The sequence below is a fragment of the Amblyomma americanum genome, chromosome 9 (genome assembly GCF_052857255.1).
Source record: "Amblyomma americanum isolate KBUSLIRL-KWMA chromosome 9, ASM5285725v1, whole genome shotgun sequence".
In the NCBI taxonomy this organism is placed as follows: domain Eukaryota; kingdom Metazoa; phylum Arthropoda; class Arachnida; order Ixodida; family Ixodidae; genus Amblyomma; species Amblyomma americanum.
This window is the reverse complement of record NC_135505.1, coordinates 22,575,690-22,594,734: the sequence shown is the minus strand read 5'-3', so window position 1 is coordinate 22,594,734 and position 19,045 is coordinate 22,575,690. Positions and strand designations below refer to the sequence as shown.

General features: G+C 45.2%; 1 protein-coding gene across 5 annotated transcripts in view; it reads right to left on the bottom strand.

Annotated features, from left to right (window-relative positions):
• Positions 1 to 19,045, bottom strand: part of LOC144105434 (rho GTPase-activating protein 1-like) — a 168,502-nt gene that overhangs the window by 36,504 nt on the left and 112,953 nt on the right. For all 5 annotated transcript variants that reach the window (XM_077638549.1, XM_077638550.1, XM_077638551.1 and 2 more), the window contains 5 exons: positions 14,485 to 14,511; positions 10,899 to 11,204; positions 9,592 to 9,679; positions 7,591 to 7,722; positions 1,319 to 1,405 (listed from right to left, as the gene is read on the bottom strand). In XM_077638549.1, coding sequence (XP_077494675.1) covers positions 1,319 to 1,405; positions 7,591 to 7,722; positions 9,592 to 9,679; positions 10,899 to 11,204; positions 14,485 to 14,511 — 640 coding nt within the window. The remainder of the gene's footprint in view (positions 1 to 1,318; positions 1,406 to 7,590; positions 7,723 to 9,591; positions 9,680 to 10,898; positions 11,205 to 14,484; positions 14,512 to 19,045) is intronic.

The following is a 19,045-nucleotide window of genomic DNA, read 5'->3' as shown; positions in this document are numbered from 1 at the left end:
TTATTGCTAATATGCCCAAAAAATTTTACATAAACACATCACGAAATAAAGAAATTTTTGCTGAAAGCAGCATTCCCCCCATAAGGGTCCACAGAAAAATCTTGTGGAAATGGCACTTCTTTCTGACCTGTCCATGTGGCCTTCACAATGAACAGATCCAAATTGTAACAATCACGCACTCTCACCACAGTGGCTACTACTGACAAGCATGCAGAGGCCATGCAGGACAAGCATTCGAAACAAGACAGCCCCCAAGGCAGAGAAGGTGGCCCGTGAAAAGTTGAAAAAGTGGAGACATTCAAAGTATGTTTTTTTTTTTTTTGCTATGGAATAATGCATACGACATTAGTCAACATGGATCAGAATGTGGAGTGCGTCAGCACTCAGTAAATAATTTGTAACTGAATTTTTTTTCCTCAGTACTTGTTTACGCGTTTCAGTTGCCAGACAATAGTTGCGACGTTCCAAGTGAGTATTAGATCATGCGAGGCACACAAAAATGCAATATAACCGGTGCATTATCGTTTTAATCCATTCGAACTCTTAGGATAAACTGCTGCAGACGTTGGATTGGCACAAAGTGAACAAAGAGCTGTTATGTTCAAGTTTTTGCATGCCTCACGTGATCTTGTGCTCACTTATGACGTAACAATTTTTAAACTGCTGAAACTTAAACTGCATGGAAGTATAAATTCAATTAAAAGTTAGGAGCCTAACAAAAACGATTCAACTTTAATTGAGGACAAAGAAGTGAGGTATGGAAATGAAAATGATAGGTGTAACGCTAGGAGCCAGGGAACAAATTCAGGTTAATGGCATCCTATTCGAAATCAAGAACAAGAAATGGGATTGGGCAGGGCACGCAATGCGAAGGCAGGATAACCGATGGTCCTTAAGGGTAACGGACTGGATTCCAAGAGAAGGCAAGCGTAGCCAGGGGCGGTGGAAGGTTAGGTGGGCGGATGAGATTAAGAAGCTTGCGGGGATACGGTGGCCGCAGCTGGCACAGGACAGGGTTGATTGGAGGGGCATGGGAGAGGCCTTTGTTCTGCAGTGGGCGTAGTAAAGTTGATGATGACAACTGAGCGTGGTCAAATTTCAAGTGCTGGTACATGTTTGCTAATGTCTTGTGCATCATTCAAAAGCAAATATACGCCATGAAAATTTTGGTGTCTCTACCCCCTTAATGCAGATGAAAATCTGTGCCACACCAAAGGTGAACAGTGGACAAACAAGTGAGGCATGCTAACTACACAGCACTTCACTTCGGGGATGTCACACCCCAAAGCCTATTGCAGACACACACACACACACCCACCTAATGTAGGGCCGGAAAAGCTGGTAGAGTATCTTGACAAAGCTGGTGGGGTGGACTAGATAGAGGGCCTTGAGGTTCTTCTTGTACCTGCACAAGATTGGGGCAGGGTCATATGCACCACTTTCACCACCAGGAGAGGAAAAAAGGAGAAGGCATTTAAACATTACAAAGAGAACACTAAAACGGCACCGGCAGTGTCGACCTCCTTGTGTCTCCTTTGCACTATCATGTTCTCTATAAGCGGCAATTTTATTCCACCACTGTGATCTCATTACCCTGCACACAATCAAAAATAAACAATATGGTTTCCATATTACGCAAGGGTGTGTTGCACATACACGACTAGTACTCAAAAAATATGAAGTGCACCCTGCTTACACAGTAACTGCCACAAAAACTGGAGCGGAGATTTAAGCTCCACCTTAATGGGTCCCTTCAGCAGTATGGGGTCCACTTTGTGTGCCACTTAGCAGACACGAATACTGTTCTTCCTCTCACATAGCGCTTAACATACCCTTAAGACTGGAGTGCGACAGCAGTACAGATCCCTCCCGTGCTCATTCTCTGTTATATGCCCATACATGGGGAATCGGTCATTCTCCACTTTACATTCCCAGATCTCTGGGCATCCACACATGGTACAGTGGTGCCGTGTTTAAGCGATGTGCCCCAGCATGTGGCTCTTTCAAATACAGCCACCGGTCGGGCTTATGAGGCCCAGGTTGCTCTTACTGAGCAACCTCTCGCAACTAACCAGTCACTTAACTGCCATCTGCCACGGCAGGCAGGTTATGATGACATCACAAGGTCATGTGACCTATGTGACAGGTGGACCACCTGCTTTCTCGCTCGCAACACTGCTGCGGCCGGCGATGCCGAATTTTCTGCAGAATGGGAGCACTAATGATGGAGCAATAATATATTAGTGCTGTGCACAAGACAAATTTTTGAAGGGAGCCCACTCAACCCCCCCTCCCCCCCCCCCCCCCCCCACACACACACACACGCACGCACGTGCAAGTAGATGGATTGATTCATAGTGAAAAAATAACTATTTCCCAATATTTCTACCAAGGCCTGGCCTGTGACAGCAGACGCTGGACATAACACTGGGAAATAAAAAGTTAATATTTCACCGTGCACAATCACCTGCTTTTATTTCACTGGGACTCTAAGAACTTCAATTTCCGCATGTGTGTGTGTGTGTCTGTGTCTGACGATGATGATATTTGAAATCAACATACACTCGAGCCCACATATAACGACCTCACTTAAGACGAACTTTCGCTTATAACGAACGAGACCTGCGCGACCGTGAAAATATACATTATTTCAATGGCACAAAATCACACGTAGAACGAATATCATTAAGCCCTGCTAATCGGTTACAGCGAACGGACGGTGTAAACCCTACACCATGATGCGAGATAACCTGCCTCCGACCCCTTTGTGCGCCTGGCATGCGGTATGTTTTCCCTCTCCTCATCGCAGGCGAACTGCCCGCCCTGTTTCGTGCCATTCTCAAGCGAGCTACCCCTTCTCCGCCAATGCGCCTCCCAAGACAACCCTCCCGCCCCTCCTCACAACTACGCTCCCCTCTCCTCACTCTCTTGCGAATCTGTGCGTGGCCTCCGTGATCAACTGCACCGCCGCCAGTTCTAATCGCGCAGGCCACGCTCCATGAAGCAAGCCTTCCGTGGGAGCAAAGAGGTGGCTGCACTGACACTCACGGATGCCCCTCATTGGTCTCTCCGCTGGCGCTGTGCGTCTGTATTTTTAGCTTGATTGCCGCTTTTGCACGTTGCACGTCTACCCCATCGCGCGCTTTTGTCACTCTCGTTGCAGTGCGGACGTTTCGTTGGCTTCGTTCAAATCTCGAGCCCTGGTTGTAATTCGGAATGCCAGACGAAAACACTGTGGCCATTTCTATTGTATTCAGCGGTAGAGATGATAAAAGTCGCCTGGGCAGAGGTGGCGCCCACTGGCGAGCGGAACTGCTTCCGCAAGGCCGGCTTCGTCGACACAGTGTCTGATGCCGAGCCTGATGCTTCGGAAGATGACCAGCCCTGAGGCGATTTGTGGCAACGCGTCGTCAACTCCGACATGGGGGTCATGACATTGGTTGGAATGATTTTATTTCTGTCGATGACGACGCCGACATCGTGGAACCATGCACGGACGAGGGTGACGCGGAGGAATCAGATGAAGATGAAACTTAGGAGCCAGCACCCATAAGCGTGCCAGTAGCAATGGGCTACATAGAGAGCCTCAGGCAACTTGTCTATGCCAAGGGCCTCAGTGAAGAGTACGCTTCTGCTTTAAATAAGCTGGAAACCTCCCTCATCGGATCTGCGCTGCAAAAACAGACGTCCATCACGAACTTTTTCGCGAAGAAAAAATTTTGTTTTGACCAGCAACTGTCTTTAAAGCTGTGGCCCACTTACTACGAACTTCAGGATATAACGAACGGATGCTGCGTGATGCTCATGTTCGTTATTAGCGGGCTCGACTGTATTTGTTTCTTAGAGGTAAAACGTAAGGTTGAGAAATGCTTCATTTAGATAAATTTATTTCGCGTCGACATATTGGACAGCGTCCATCCTTTTTCTCAAGCATGCATGCACGCACACAGCTTTCTGCGTTTTACCGGCTGTATACCAGTGCCTAATGCTAATGGTAACGGAAAATTACTAATGTAATAATCCTTTCTGGGAAAGCTACACCTCGTGCAGTCTCCGCTGCCATGCCCTACTTTTTCCTGATTTTATTTATTTATTTATTTGTACATACTGCAGCCCACCAGGGGCTATTGCAGGAGTGGGGATATAGAATACATGAAAAGAGTAAATATGTTCATAAATGCAAGCGCGCGTGCATAAAACGTACAAACAAAATACAATATAATATGTATGAACAAGGCAAGGTGTCACGAACATTCAATGGCAGTCAAAAACTGCGGAAATGGAAGTGAACGAATTTCACCAGGCAGGGAGTTCCAGCACTTGATGGCACGTGGGAAGAAGCTGAATATGTACATGTGAGTCGGTGCGTAAAGTGGAGAAATGTTTAAACAGTGGTGGCGCCTGGTAGATAATGCAGCAGAAAAGGTAACATGGGTGTTCATTGTCATAAGGCACGGCGAGTTAACAATCGTGTAAATATATTTGAGGCACTTGATGTATCAGCGTGTTAAAAGCAGAGTTGGAGACAATGCGCTAAGATTAAATGCGGGCGAAAATTCTCTGTCATAGTGACAATAGATAAAATGAATTGCCTTCTTCTGGACAGATTAAATTTTATTGCAGTATACTTGCTGATGCAGATTCCAGACAACTGAGCCGTATTCTATAAGTGGTCGGATTAGTGTTATGACGTGGTGCTGCACGCAAAGTGCGTCGCAGATACCCGAGTCTCTGAAGTGCTTTACTGCATGTTAGATTGATGTGCTTCGACCAACACATGTTGGCAGTGAAAAGCAGTCCAAGGTATCTATATCCGGTTACTTTATTTAAGAACAAGCCATTAAACGGATATGTGAAAAGAGAAGGAGACAAGGATTTGCTAAAAGACATGGAGACTGTTTTAGTGAAGTTAATTTTCATCTGCCACGTGTCGCAAAAGAATCATTTAAAAAGGTGTGATCCTGAGTGGATGTGATGGGGTGGTACAGCACGCAATGGTCTGCATATAAGCGAATTTTAGTACATACGCTAGAAGGGAGGTCATTAATGCACAGAAGGAAAAGAGGTGGCCCCAAAACGGACCCTTGCAGAACACCTGACGAGACATTCACTGTAGAAGAGATACCCGAGTTGAAGGATACACACTGCGAACGAAAAGAAAGCAAACTGGCAATCCAGTTGACAACGGTTGGACTGCTTATATGGTGTTGAGTTTTTGTAGGAGTTTGAGGAACTGTGTCAAATGCTTATGATAGGTCAACGAATATAGCGTCAATCTGGTTACCGAGATCAAGAGAATGAGTGACATCGTGAGTGAACTCGGTTCATTGCAAAATGGTGCTGAAGCTGTGATGGAAGCTGTGCTGAATATCACTCAGAATATCGTTGGCTTCAAGGAACTCCATGACAGGAGAAGTGCTGTCTCTCATGCAGTTTATAACTTGAAACCTGCGCCTGCCGCCTAACTTCAAGTGCGAGTCCAGCACAGCTTCCATTAAATGAAAGCGCTCACCGCAGCCTCAGGCCACGAAAACAAACCTGCACGAAATGCCCCTCTGCTAACACTCTCTACCAGATGCACAGCTACTGCAGCGACTGTTCAGGAGAGCTCACAGGACAGCTCAGTCTTTGGTACCCTGTTTACATAAGCTGATCGATTTTCTGTAAAAACGAAATAAACAAATGCTAGAAGCTTGACTATTGTGGCAACGCCAAGCATACTGGGTGCACGAGGTATTTGAGAACACTATTCAATATTGCCATTCAATTCAATTCATTACAATTCTTTATTTTTCCAGAAATAATGGATCCTGGAAAGGGTCAAGAGCTAAAAGCTGTCTCGACAGCTTGACTAGGCCCATGACCCCTTCTACAAGGTAGTAGTGGCTTACAGCAACAGCAAGCAAGCACTCTCACCTAGGCATGCAGCTTCTTGAATATTGACACCTTATCATTCATATAGTGCAGTTTGTTCTAAGATGGAGGCGTACAGGTTAACGCAGGAAATGAAACACCATGCAGTCCTCGTTGCCCTAGACGCACTCCATAGCGACTTGGAAATTTCCGCCTTTCGAAGCATAGCTGAGAGGTGTGGAAAGACGAAATGTGCTCTGATGGTGACGTCTAAGCATCGTATCAGCGCTCGCACAAAAGCCACCTGTCGTTCAGGCTATTAGATTTTTTGGTCTTCCTCAAAGTTGTTTTCATCTCAAAAAAACAAAAGACCATTCTATGCCTCTCAGGCTTCTTAAGCTTGCTTAGCAAGCACTTGGACAGGAGCAGGCAATCCTCAGGAGTTTCATCGGATATTAATTGCCCCCTCCTGATGACAGAGGAATGTTTCCTCAAGTTCTTGTGCACAGCAAGCCTGACAGCCGACTCTACGACTTGGAACTCCTTTGCAATGACCTTCATCGATTTTCCCGAGTCATCACTCACAATGGCTTGCAGCTGCTGGAGAAAATCAAGTGTTCTGGTGGCATCTGACTGTTGACTGCGCTTTCCTTTTCATCACAGATGCCATGTCACTGTAAGAGAACATCAGTTCTTTCTGCACCTTGAAAAATAAACGACTTTGTTATGTTCAGACAGGTGACAATTAGCAACTCACTGTGGAGAGTGGCCATCGCAACTGCATAGCGCTTCGTTTCCTGCGTCAGCCTGTATGCTTCTATCCTGAAAAAAACTGCGCAGTATGAATGATAAGGTGTCACTATACAAGAAGCTGCACGCCTAGATAGATGTGGTGAGACTGTTGGTGTTATGGCTACTTGGAGTAGCATTCTCAAATATGTCACGCACCCAGTATATTCCATCTCAAGTCATTTGCACTGCCATGAATGCTGCAGTGATCTGAGCCAATCACAACGGTGTGCGCTGCAAGACATGTTCCTCCGTGCTCCTCATCCTGCGACTGGTGGCGCCATCCCTGAGAAGGAGTGAGCACCAGTGTCCAGGTGCTGCACACACAGGAGACTTGGCCGACGCCATGTTTATGAATGGTAGCACACCACTTGGAAGCAAGGACTCCACAGTGCCGCCTTCGTGCAGTCTTTCTCTGCTAATTTAACACCGTACAGCACACTTGCTGTATTTTGAAAACACCATCCTGAACTATACCTTTTAAATTACTGTGATAATTGTTTAATAAAATATTCACAACGCTGCTCAACTTCTTCAACTTTTTTTCTGGCCAACTTTCTTTCTAGCCAGCAAGGGTTATGAGCTGAATGATCTTTTTTTACTTGGCACTATACAGTAATCACAAGGTTTGACCAATAAAAGTAGTGTGTTGCTGCAGTGAAATTTTTTACCAGGGTCCCAATTTTTGCTGTCATTGGTTAATTTGACAACCCAGTCGATTCGAATATATTTTGCTGTCCTAATAAAGTGGTTTTACTTTATTGTTGCCTTCCTGGCCCGATTGAGGGATACAGCTCTACCTTTCTGAGTGCTGCAAACGAATTGCGAGATTAACCATAGGAATCCTGCTTGGGATGCAGAGTTACGTATATCACACACACATGGGTAGCGGCGATTGCCACGGGCCTTATAAAGACAGGCAGGAAAACAAGGACAACCGCTACCCACTTTCGATCGAATGTCCGGAAGGCAGACCAGAGCCAGCCCAGGGACGGCTTGTTCTTGCTGCTGAGGCCGTGGTGGAAGTAGACCAGTGTGTAGTCGCTCTCCACAAACTGGTCCAGCGTGTGCATCAGGTACCTGAACCACAAAGGTCATAATGGCAACAACTAAAGGTTCAACCAGACAGGACAATTTAAAATGTGGGGACTGTCTTAACAACAGAAAAAAAGGCGACAGCGTTTAGGTTGTCTGCTACAGTGTTTAGAATAAGTGTCTAATGTTATTCTTGAATTTTCCTGCAAAACCTCCAGTTGGAACCAGTTACATTGCCATTATATGGTATGCATGAGTCATCGCCTTCTAGAATGTTCAAATACTTTCCATTGTATTATCATATGTGATTATACTAATCTGATCCACTAATCCACCTTAATCTACTTTCTGGAATCGGTCTACTCGCAAAACTTTTGGAGTCCTCTGGAATTTTAGGGGGGCGAGGCAACTTCCAAATTTTAGGTGTCCTCAGATTTTCAAATCTGGCATTGCCCTATGACTGGTCCACTAGTGGCCATGCTGTGTTGGGCATTTTGTTTATTTACTTATATACTCAAGGTACCCACAGTGCCCCAAGGGCTGTACTGTAGACACGTTAATTACAACAGAAAGTAAAGAAAGAATTCGTCAACACAGCAAAACAAAAAATAGCAAAGAAAATGAAGCATTCACAACACTGATGACATACATGAATCAAGTGCAGCTACCAACAGGAAAGCATAATGGTCATCAACCAAGAGAAATGTTAAACTTTTAGTATAGACTACACTTTTCTATGTATATACCGCTCAACCAACTCCACGAACAGTAAATATCAAAATTATACAACATTCTAAGGAAGGCTGAAATTTCATTCCGGCAAATATTCTATTAGTCAACTGATTCCAATCATTTACCAAGTTGGGGGAAAAAATGAGTATTTCAGCAGCTGGCTCACTTTACTGAAGTTGAGTAAAGCTGAGATTTGGGTGAGTTGGTAAGCATTCATGGTGGGTGGACAGCGCAGCAAAGGCGGGACGAAGACAAGACAAGCACAATATTTGTCCTGCCTTTGTTGTGCTCTCCACCCACCATGAATTTACTGAAGTTTCCTTTATGTGTCGCATTCATCACGTGGAACGGTGTGCTGCCTTACGTTCCAGAAAGGCCGCTGACCACTTAGTCAGCATCAGAGTCAGCACCCTTGCCTTCTGCTCAGTATATTATACTAGCAGATTAGAAGGTTCCTACATAAGCGAACCTGCTTGCGTGCACGAGGTGCTTTTATGATAATGTGTGTGAGCTTGTCCACGTGATAAGTTTATTGCCTGAAAGGACCTGAACAATCACACTGCTAAAGGTTATGCATCGGGCTACACAAGCAGACAGCACAGTGTGGATTACTATGGCTCCTTAGTGCTTTTGACAGTCAGTGGATAGCCTGTGGTACTGACAGATGCAAATGCCTCTTTGAGCTGGCCCCACTTGTGCAGCTGTATATCGCCATTCCAATGATAAGAGTGCTTATATAACTGCCTTTTGAAAAAAAAAAAGCTTTTTGCCTGTAGCACCTTACTGTGCACACTTACATATTGTCTACTTTATTTTGCAATTTTGTTTATTTATATTTGCATACTCAGGGGAATACTAAACAAAAATTCAGTGGATACCAGTGTATCCAATGAGGTGCAGATTTCAATCGAGCGAGTAATCAATCATTAGTATTCCCTCAAGCAATGCCATATGGCTACATGTGACTGAGTATTAAATTAAGGCGGATGCTAATTACTCCCTTGATTTGCAAACTTTATAGAGTACCGTTTAAATGACTGAATTTTTCGTTGTTGTTTATGTGACACAGTGGTTACTGACATGCTCACTCTCCTCATTGAACTGATTTCAGTTTGCAGCATTTTGTAAACAAAGAAATAAAGGCAATAAACGCAAGTCAGCTGGAAGAGATGGTGCACCCACCTGAGAAACTTGGGGTGGTCCAGCTCTTTGTGGGGTGGCAGCCGGCATGCCGAGATGACTATCACATTGCGGCCGTAGGCATCGTCACCTGCCAGCAGAGGCACAAGAACCCATCACAGCAAATGGGTCATTCAACGTTTAGCACCAGGCCCCAAAGTCACACCACAAGATGACAAGGAGCTAGTTTATTTACTGACACATCTGGCAGCTTCACATGAGACTATGGCAGGCAGAGCTACTGCAAGGCACGGCGTTCTCACTGCAACTTGCACTGCCACGTGCACCAACTGGCTGAAAGAAACCACCACCATCATCATATTGGCCTACCATTGCAACAGGGCCGTCTCGTCATGGCTGCAGCTGGTTTCGTTTGCTCAAACCATGATTGAGAGCAGCCGATCATGACCCGCAAATGCGCTTGTCACGCTTTTTTTTATTATTAATATTTCTAGGGCTTTCTTTGAAGCTGGGAAAAAAGATACACGTTAGGCTTTCCTTACCACAAATAATGGAATAGGCGTTTCTGAACGTGCTCTCCAACATTGCAAATCCTTCTAGTGTCTAAATTCAATACCTATTTAGCAATTTAGGTAAATAACTGCAATTAACCAATTAATTAATTAGAAAATAAAAATTGCCTGTGCCGCGCAAGGTGGCTGCCAGCAATATGCAACCTGCTTCCCTCACCAGCCTCTGATATTTTACTTTTTAGCTCTTAATTGGCTCCAGTTAGCTTCCATCTCGAATTAGCTTGGATACCCGATACATTCTCTCATGTCCACGGCACGGTATATTTCAGATACTGAGAATGACTTTCGGGTACCCAGATGTGTACATGCGGCAACACAAGAACGTACTGCTGACCATCTGCATTCCATTCGGATCGCCATGTGGGAATTATGCACAGACACACCCTTGATGTACATTAAAACCAACCACTTTTAACCACAGCACACAATTCGTACGAACATAGTACAGTGTTCTCAGAGTATAGAGTGAAACAATAAGGTGTGCACATGGCTCCAACACACAACTTTCACTAATGCCCACATGCCACTGAAGAAAGGTGTCTCCATAAGTTCTGGGCATGAACTTTATATCAACAAAGTTATCCACACAGACTGCACGGCTATTTATTGGTTCCATGTGCCATAGAACAGACCAAGTTCACCTGCCGTGTTCTGTTAGTTTAACCCTTTCAGACTCCGTTTATGACTTTGATTCAAAACAAATAATTTTTGGACTAAATAGCATATATGGCCATAGTGGTGGCGAGGCGCACATGCGCAAAGTGGCCATGGCTGCACCTGCAATGTCGACGATGCCGTGGCACTCGACATCGGTGAAGTCTTCGGCCTGCCGTCGCACACCATCGGGCGGGAACAGCTCGGGCGGCTCCAGGTCCAGGCCTAGCACAGCTTCATAGTTGTTGTCGTCCAGCAGGCTCTCCGAGAGGGACGGAGATGAGTCCAGGTACTCAGGTGATGAGGAGCCACCGCCAGCCCTGCTCCCGCCACCGCTGCAGCTACGGCCATTGGCTGTGGTTGCCGACCGTGTCGACGTCGTGTCTCTCAGGTCGAGGTGCACGGAGATGTTCCGGTTGGGCTCTGCAGCTGCAATATGTTCAGCGAAAAAACAGTGTGGCCTATTGTTCGAGGGAGTGCCTTTGAAGATGTTGAGAGGACACAGGCATACAGTGCCCTGTGTGTGCCCTCTTTGCATGTCCACGTCTTTGCACTGTTTCGATAATGTTGAACCAACTCGCTTAGGCTTCCACTTTGAAGACAGTTTTACTTGACATCACAGACGCCATCTCCACTGTGCTGGAACCTGTTGGTGATAATTAAGCATATAGCCAGGGCTGGGCACAATACTTCAAAACAGTATCTTTGATACTGATACTGACACAAGGCAGTACTAAAATTTATTTCTGATACAGACACTCAATACAGTTTCGTCAATACTTTGATACATCACTGAAATCGGCAAACTTATAAAGCTGTTAAGAAATTTCTTTGTGCTTTCTGAAACCTTTAGTGACTTCGATATAGCAGACTCTTCTTGAAAAGGTTTTAACGAATCCATTTGCACAGATTTTTTTAAGCTCCTGTCGGCAAAGCTGGTTTCGTTACAAATTTACCATTGGACTGAAGAAATGGTGACACTGAAATGATCACTTCCATAAGCAATTAGCAAAATCCTTTTTTAAGTTTATGTCCCCTCATGCAAACTAGTCTGTCAGTATTTGGCTACATATGAATAAACCTGAAATATTTTCTGATAATTTTCATTTGTTAATGCACTATTCACTGAGCTGCCTCTGCCTTCGCCCTGTGCTAAAAGGCACAATGTGTGCACTTGGCAAAGCAAAACAATTTATTCCCCAGCAGTGTGTTTAACAAATATTTGAATTTGAACATTCTGCATTAAAAGCTAGAAGGAATACAACAATAATAATAAAAGGGCTGAAAGATTTTCCTAGGCAAAATGTATCTTGCTAACCTTCGCTTATCAGTGTGTTACGTTTTGTTTGAAAGCCTTGGGTAGATAACAACATTTCCTCAAACCACCAGTGCAAAAGAGCCCTGTGATGCAGCCATACATTGCAAATTAACACACCTCGCTACAGGAGCAGAGGGGCATGCTGCCATGTTGTATTTTTTGAAGGTGCCTATTATCAATGAATAAAGCTGAAGCATAACCATGTCGGCTCGAAGATCTTTAAGAGCAGTTAAGAAAATCAAGTTTTACCAACACCTCTTGAGAACTAGGGCTCGTTGATGCGCTTGCTTCTCCAAACGTAAAGAATGCATCAGCTGATGCATTGACGCTGTCGGTGCTGATGACCGCATGGATCTAAGTGTGGACCAGTGCGTGAACCTTATTATGCCCACAAAGTAAAAAATTTTTCGTGAGCTCCTGAGCGTGAAGGCAAAAGTCTTCCATTTCTGCTGGCAACTACCACAACTTGAAATAGGGGTGGTGTTGTTTCTACCACATTGGTGAGCCTGCCTACTCACCCGTTTTGTCACAGGGTATGTAGAAGCGCAACGTATTCATAAAAAATCTGCCAAATGAATGCAGGAAGAAAGAAGAGTGACCGGGCCAAGGACATTATCTCTTCTCCATTATGCTACCACTTGAACAAGCATCACTGGCCCAAAGACAGACTCACGCAGTACCCTCAAAATCTTTGCCACACTTGTTTTCTTCAGCATCGAGTATACTGTTAAAATACACGGTACACTAAAAATGTGTTCTCAATGCCAATATTCAGAAACTCAATTTTAGCAGGCAATGAGCTATCACCGGCACACAAAATATATTGAAAAACTGTATGCATGTGTCTTCGATGCTGCCGGTGCCTGTGCACAGCAAAAGACCAGGCTTTCGCTGCGCTTTCTGGACACAAAGATGGCAGCCACTATGACGTTGATGAAAACTGTTACCCAGACACAACAGAATCCAAGCCCTCACAATAACCTTCCAACTGAAACAACGGTGGGCCAGTGAATGACCTAGCCGCTGATTTAAGGTCATCAAAGAGTGAGCAGCTTGCCTGTTTACTATAGGCAGCTGCATTTCAACGGCAAATGTGGAATTGGCTACCATTTTGTTCAGTTTGGCTTGCGATATTTATGTTCAAACGGTGCGCGATAAAAAATGCCAAGCTTTTTGTGCTCTTCAGCAAAAATACAGGAGCACAAAGCACGGACATGGACGAAGTGAGGGGACAGGAAGAGCGCAGGACATGCTTTGTGCTCGAGTCTTCCTTGAGTATGCATCAGCGAGCCCCACTACAAGTATTGGGATGAAGAGTCTGCAACGCCTGTACATACCCATCAACCCCCAAAGGACTACATAAATTCCCTCCCATATTACAATAGATGAAAAATTCTCACTGGCCAGCCTGCTCACTGAACAGCCCACCACACTAAATAACACTCACTGGTTAACAGTGATGTCACTGAGTTACTGGCTGCAGCAAACCATGCCAAACAGATGACAATACCATCAAGAGAAGAAAACTGCCTCATTCGGCTCAAAGGTAGCAGCAGCCAATGGAAGGCAACGCATAAACAGGAGACACAACACTCATTCTGCAGTCATCAACAGTGTCAGTTCCACAAAGGCCAAATATTTTTTTCTTTTACCCCACCTGCAACACAATTCCAAAAACTTTCATCATCTCATCACTCCACTGGACTCACTGCCGCCTCCAACAATGTTTTTTTTTTCTCCTGGCATCCACTCAGATGTACACACTCATAAATTACCTGTTGTTGGTTCTAATTACTGAAAACGGTAACTTAATAGTTTTTTTTTGAAGCTGAAATATACATACTTCGCACACACTTCTATTCAAATGCATCTAAAGCTTCACACCAGCAGGCCCACTGCATGCATATCAGCAGCAGAGCCATTGTGCAAACACAACTTCTCTTCACTAGAATTAAATTCACAACAGCAAAGAAATTTACAATCAGCATAAATGATTTTTAGTACGCACACCAAGGCTTCAAGTTTTCTCACAGTAAGATAGCAGTTTAAAAGCATCAATGACAGGAGGTATGTCATCATCATCAACCTAACCTTGTCCCCTTTTCAGGAAAACGGTTTCTCCCACATCCCTCCATTTAAATCCTGTCCTTTTTCAGCTGCCGCTGACTCATTCCCGCAAACTTCCCATCTGGCAGAAATGTAGCAGCATACAACGGCTGTGCAGCTTGTATGGCAATGTGTATGAGAGAGCACAGTCATCCTGCACATTAAACAACTACAACTACTCACAGCATGTTAACAACTAATTCACTTTGAGATGCATGTGACAGCACAACCAACTCCTCACACGCAGCTGATCACTGGTAGGAGGAACAACAGGGGCAGGCTTACCTTTAATGGGCAGATTTCCATGAGAACCTGGAAGAAAATGACAGATAAGTTTAGAGCAGCTTAAAAAAGAAATGCCACAATAACAGGCCCTAAGGCAAAAAAACACAGGAAAAGCAAAAATTAATGTGAGTAGTTGGGCTAGTTTGCATGTGTTCATAGTCAACAGGCACAAAAAGACAGTTTCATGATTATTATTATTATTAATGGGCAACCAGTTTACTCAATGCCCTTGAGGGCCTGTCAGGTTTAAATAGATAAATTGTATGCTGACAAAAGGAGCCACTCAACAGCACCTCATGATGAGCGCATGATGACAATCCCATGGACCGGCATGAAAACAAGCATTGACCTTTGGCAGAAATGTGCGCTCAAATAAACCAGTTTGTGACAGGTACAAGCTATCTTCCGTCCAGTTCGGGTGGTTCTTATATCCTTGTCAAGCAGAACTGTGGTGATAATCCACTGACACATAAAGGGCGTCAGTACTGAAGGCAGAGAATGCCTGGCTACAACAGCGGTGGCAGATGATGCGACGGTGATAATGGTGACCTATTCAACTGTTTGACTAACTACATCGACACAGATGTACTCGCAGTGCACCTGTGTTGTGACCTTGGTAGTGAGTGTTTTGCTTCCTTTTTTTTTTCTCAATACCTTGGCAAGCAAGCACAAGGCGGCGACCACTACAGTGTCAACAGTAGCCGCACGTAACGTCCCATGATTAGCTTTAGCCGCACGTGCTCGCACACAGTCTGCATAGCGGTCGCACTTAGCCTGTATCGATCGCTACCCCCGGCTTTCCGTCCCACGGGATGCTCATTTTTCAAACATCACCTTGTGGATAGCACTGTCGTCCTCGTCTGAGCTGCTGCTGGAATTGCTGTTGTCATGTGACAGCAACACAGACCGCGTTCCTAGCATAGTTATCTGGCGCCTCTTGGACATTTTACCTCACACATCGTGGCACTCGTAAAACACAATGCAGCAAGGACGCTACAATCCCGTGACTGTGTCAAAAACCTATGCGTAGAGGACGCCGAGGCCTCGCACCACTCTCGCAAAATGGCGGAAGTGGCTCTGTCACGTGAGCTCATCTCGGAGCCGCTTCGACTTTTTTCTCGGAGCACGTCAGCCGAGCTGGAGGCGAGCACTCGGAAAGAACCAGCCGAATGTAGTCAGAGCGTCCGGTATCACCTACGATTCATCCTGCCCCTTCTGTGGAGCAGTTGGCACACTCTTTGACACAGTTTGGGAATGTCAAGAAAACCCAGACTTGAACAGCAATCCCGATCCGACTTATGAGCGCTGGGAGGCAACCCTTCATAGCCACAGACCCCTCGACCAGAAATCGATGGTTGAAAGGGGCCGGATTATGATGGCAACCAATGGGTTCGCCCCTCAGAGCGCTCTAGAATGATCTAAAGCATCCAGTCGAAAACACCATAAAATACGCGCTCCGGAGAACCAGCAGGAGACCGCGCGGCTTTCCAGCTCGAGTGTACCTTATCTCGCGGGCGCCGCCATATTGGAAGATAGCCAAAGTAGCGATGATCGCCATGCAGGTTTTTGTGTGTGTACGCTTTTTTTTCCTTGGAATGGTGCTCAAGACATTACACATAAATCGCCACATGGAGTTTCATTGTCTCGGTTTCGGTTTCAGCAGCCGAACAGCGGTAATTATGTCGAATTTGCAGTAATGCGTGAAACAGCGATATTTTAGCCGGTTCAGAAGAGCGTGTTTGTCGGGCAAGTTGGCTTTGCATGATATAAAAGAAGTCGGCGCAAAACTTGGACAAGGACTGAGAAGAAACACAAACGATGACTGACAGGCGCTACACTACCAACTGTTTAATGGGGTGTAACACACGGAATATGTAGCAAAAATGCGAGCATGCACAGACAGTACAGGCACACACGTCAAACAACCACGTTATGATTATGGAAAAAACGAAGTCAGACAAGCATATTCAGCGGTATAAATCTGCAAAGAAGCATCACTCGCGCAGTGATCAGATAACCTTTTAATATGGAAGGCATCCAGCACAAGCCGAGCTGTTACATTGGCGCTCCTGCCTAGAATCAGGCGTTCTCAAATCTAGCCCTACACGTGCTGACACAGGAAGAAACATGCTGTACAAGATTTGCGGTTCTGTCGTTATTTTTTTAAATTTTTCTCATACTCCCATAGCCGGTCATTAGTGCAACGGCCAGTTTGGCCTACATAAGAAGACCCACAAGAAAGGAATAAACTGTACAGAACTCCTGTAGCGCATTTGACATAAGACATGCCATGTCTCTTTTTACAGCCACCTTCACAAATGCCAGAAATGCGGCGGCAAAGCTTTGAAAGCTTGTTGGAGGCCAAGAAGACTAAAGGTACGTGGTGCCTGCCGGCCACGTTCTTGAGGTTGTGCGACAGTTGGTGCATATATGGGCCAACCGCCGGCTTTGAATATGGGAGATCGGGTTTTCTTTTTTGAGTGCCTTTTTGTTTTTGCAGGAGGGTTTCAGCTACAGCAGAAATAACCGGGCAAGGGAAGCCTACCGCCAAGAGGTGGGAGACCTGACTTTTGAAACTCTCCTACATGCTATGAAGGCACGACTTTAGAAGGGCAGACTCCAGGCAGAGAGATGCAATGGTTCTTTTCACAACTTTAGAATGTGAAGAGTTGTATCTCAACAACTCTTTGTTGGCACGGGGGAAGTACATACAGCAAATGTGGCTACCACAGAACATAAGCTTTAAGCCCAGGAACCTTAACTGTTGATTATCAGGCAGTTCATGTGCAAAAACCAACCCTCGTCCTAATTGATTAAAATCAGTTAAAATCTGTGAAACAACTGGGTCAACGAATGTAGAGGTCCCAGCCCGGTCATCTACATATCTAAAAAGTTTTAAAACCAGACCATCACGTAAGGTTCTTTCTAATGAGCGATCGATAAAGGCTAAAAAAATATCACATAAAATGGGCGCTACACAAGAACCAATGCATATACATTTGCGCTGCAGATAAAACTGGTTGTCATGTAAGATAAAGGCAACATTCAAGTAATACTCTAAAAGATTTAAAAAATTATCAGTTGAAATGCCGGCGTTGTTCTGGGATGCCACTGCCCCCTAGCTTTCGATACACTCTCTAACAAAGGCCAACAACTCAGCATGTGGTATCAAATAGAACAAATCTTCAACGTCCGCAGAAAAAGCAGAACCTATCTGATTGCTGTTTTGCAAAAACTCAGCAACATCTGCTGACTTATTTACCAAGAAGGGATCATTAATAGACAGAAGTTTAAGCTTAGAAAGAAGAAATCGACTGACCTGGTGTTGCCATGATCCCTTCTCACTCACGATAGTCCTAAATGGCAAATCAGACTTGTGCGTTTTAGCCGAAGAAAAGACTGACAAGGAATTCTAAGAACTAGTATCAATAGCATTCACGAAAGATATCAGCTGCAAGCGCCTGCAAAATTCAATAAATTTCGTTTTTACCCTTGCTTGGCTTCTTTTTACGGGTAAATATTTTTGCCAACCACCTAAAGTGCTTTTTCCTTAAAGAAGCCATTAGGTAAAACAACAAACTTGCCATCTTTATCAGATTGGAGTAAGCACAAATCGTGGCTTTTGAAATGGTGCACAACTGAATTGACATCCATAGAACCATGTCTTACTCGGCGATAATTAGCTGGTTCTTCATTCTTTGTCATTACAGCTTTTGAGGTCGGTTGGCGTATGGGTTGCAGCAAATTAAAATGAAGAAGCAGCAATTGTATCACGTTTTTGAAAGACCTAAGTGAACTAAACTTAATTCTTCAGAATGCAGCATTTAGCTGCATTCGATTCAGCTGTGGTTCACTACACCACCTGCACCGCCATCCGCGACTGATTCGGGTGCAGCCGTGGTGCAAGGAGCCACGACACCAGCCGTCAAGGAGGTGCAAAAATGTTGTGCACGTGCTGACGGCTTTCAGCAGAAGGTGCACAGACCACGCTGATAACGGTGGATAGAAGAAGGTCTTCTCTGTCATCCACAGGTGCGAGAAAATGGCGCTGAAATCTACATGACAGCAGGTACCTTTCTGCGTTTTGTGTCGTAGCTGTCATGTTGCAACATGTCGTTCGTGTGCGTGCGAGTTCACACCAAACATATTTTTTCCAGACGCCGCGAAAACGGCGTGTGCGTGCGCGGTTGGCAGACAGCGGGCAAAGCGAATCCGAGCGTGTTGTGCCACAACTGGCGCCAGTGCCTGCCGCGCTAAGCATGCATGCTAGATGCTGCAGATCGCCACTGCCTGGCCCTTCCGCTGCGGCTAAAGGGACGGCAAAGTTGGCGCTAAGCAGCGAGGAAGACCTCTGGAGCTGCCGGAGGGCTTTTTTTTTTAATGAACACTTGTAAGAAGCTAAATGAGCAAGGGGGGTCCTCGACTGGCAAGGGTTTGTGGGCGCCCTGCCCTCCCCGAGGTGTCGGGAAAATATGCAGAGGACTTGAAGCACGCTGAAAGCTCCTCGAACGTCTCTTGGGAGGGAGTCTGAGGAGCCCTGTGAATTTGAAATTGAAGTATC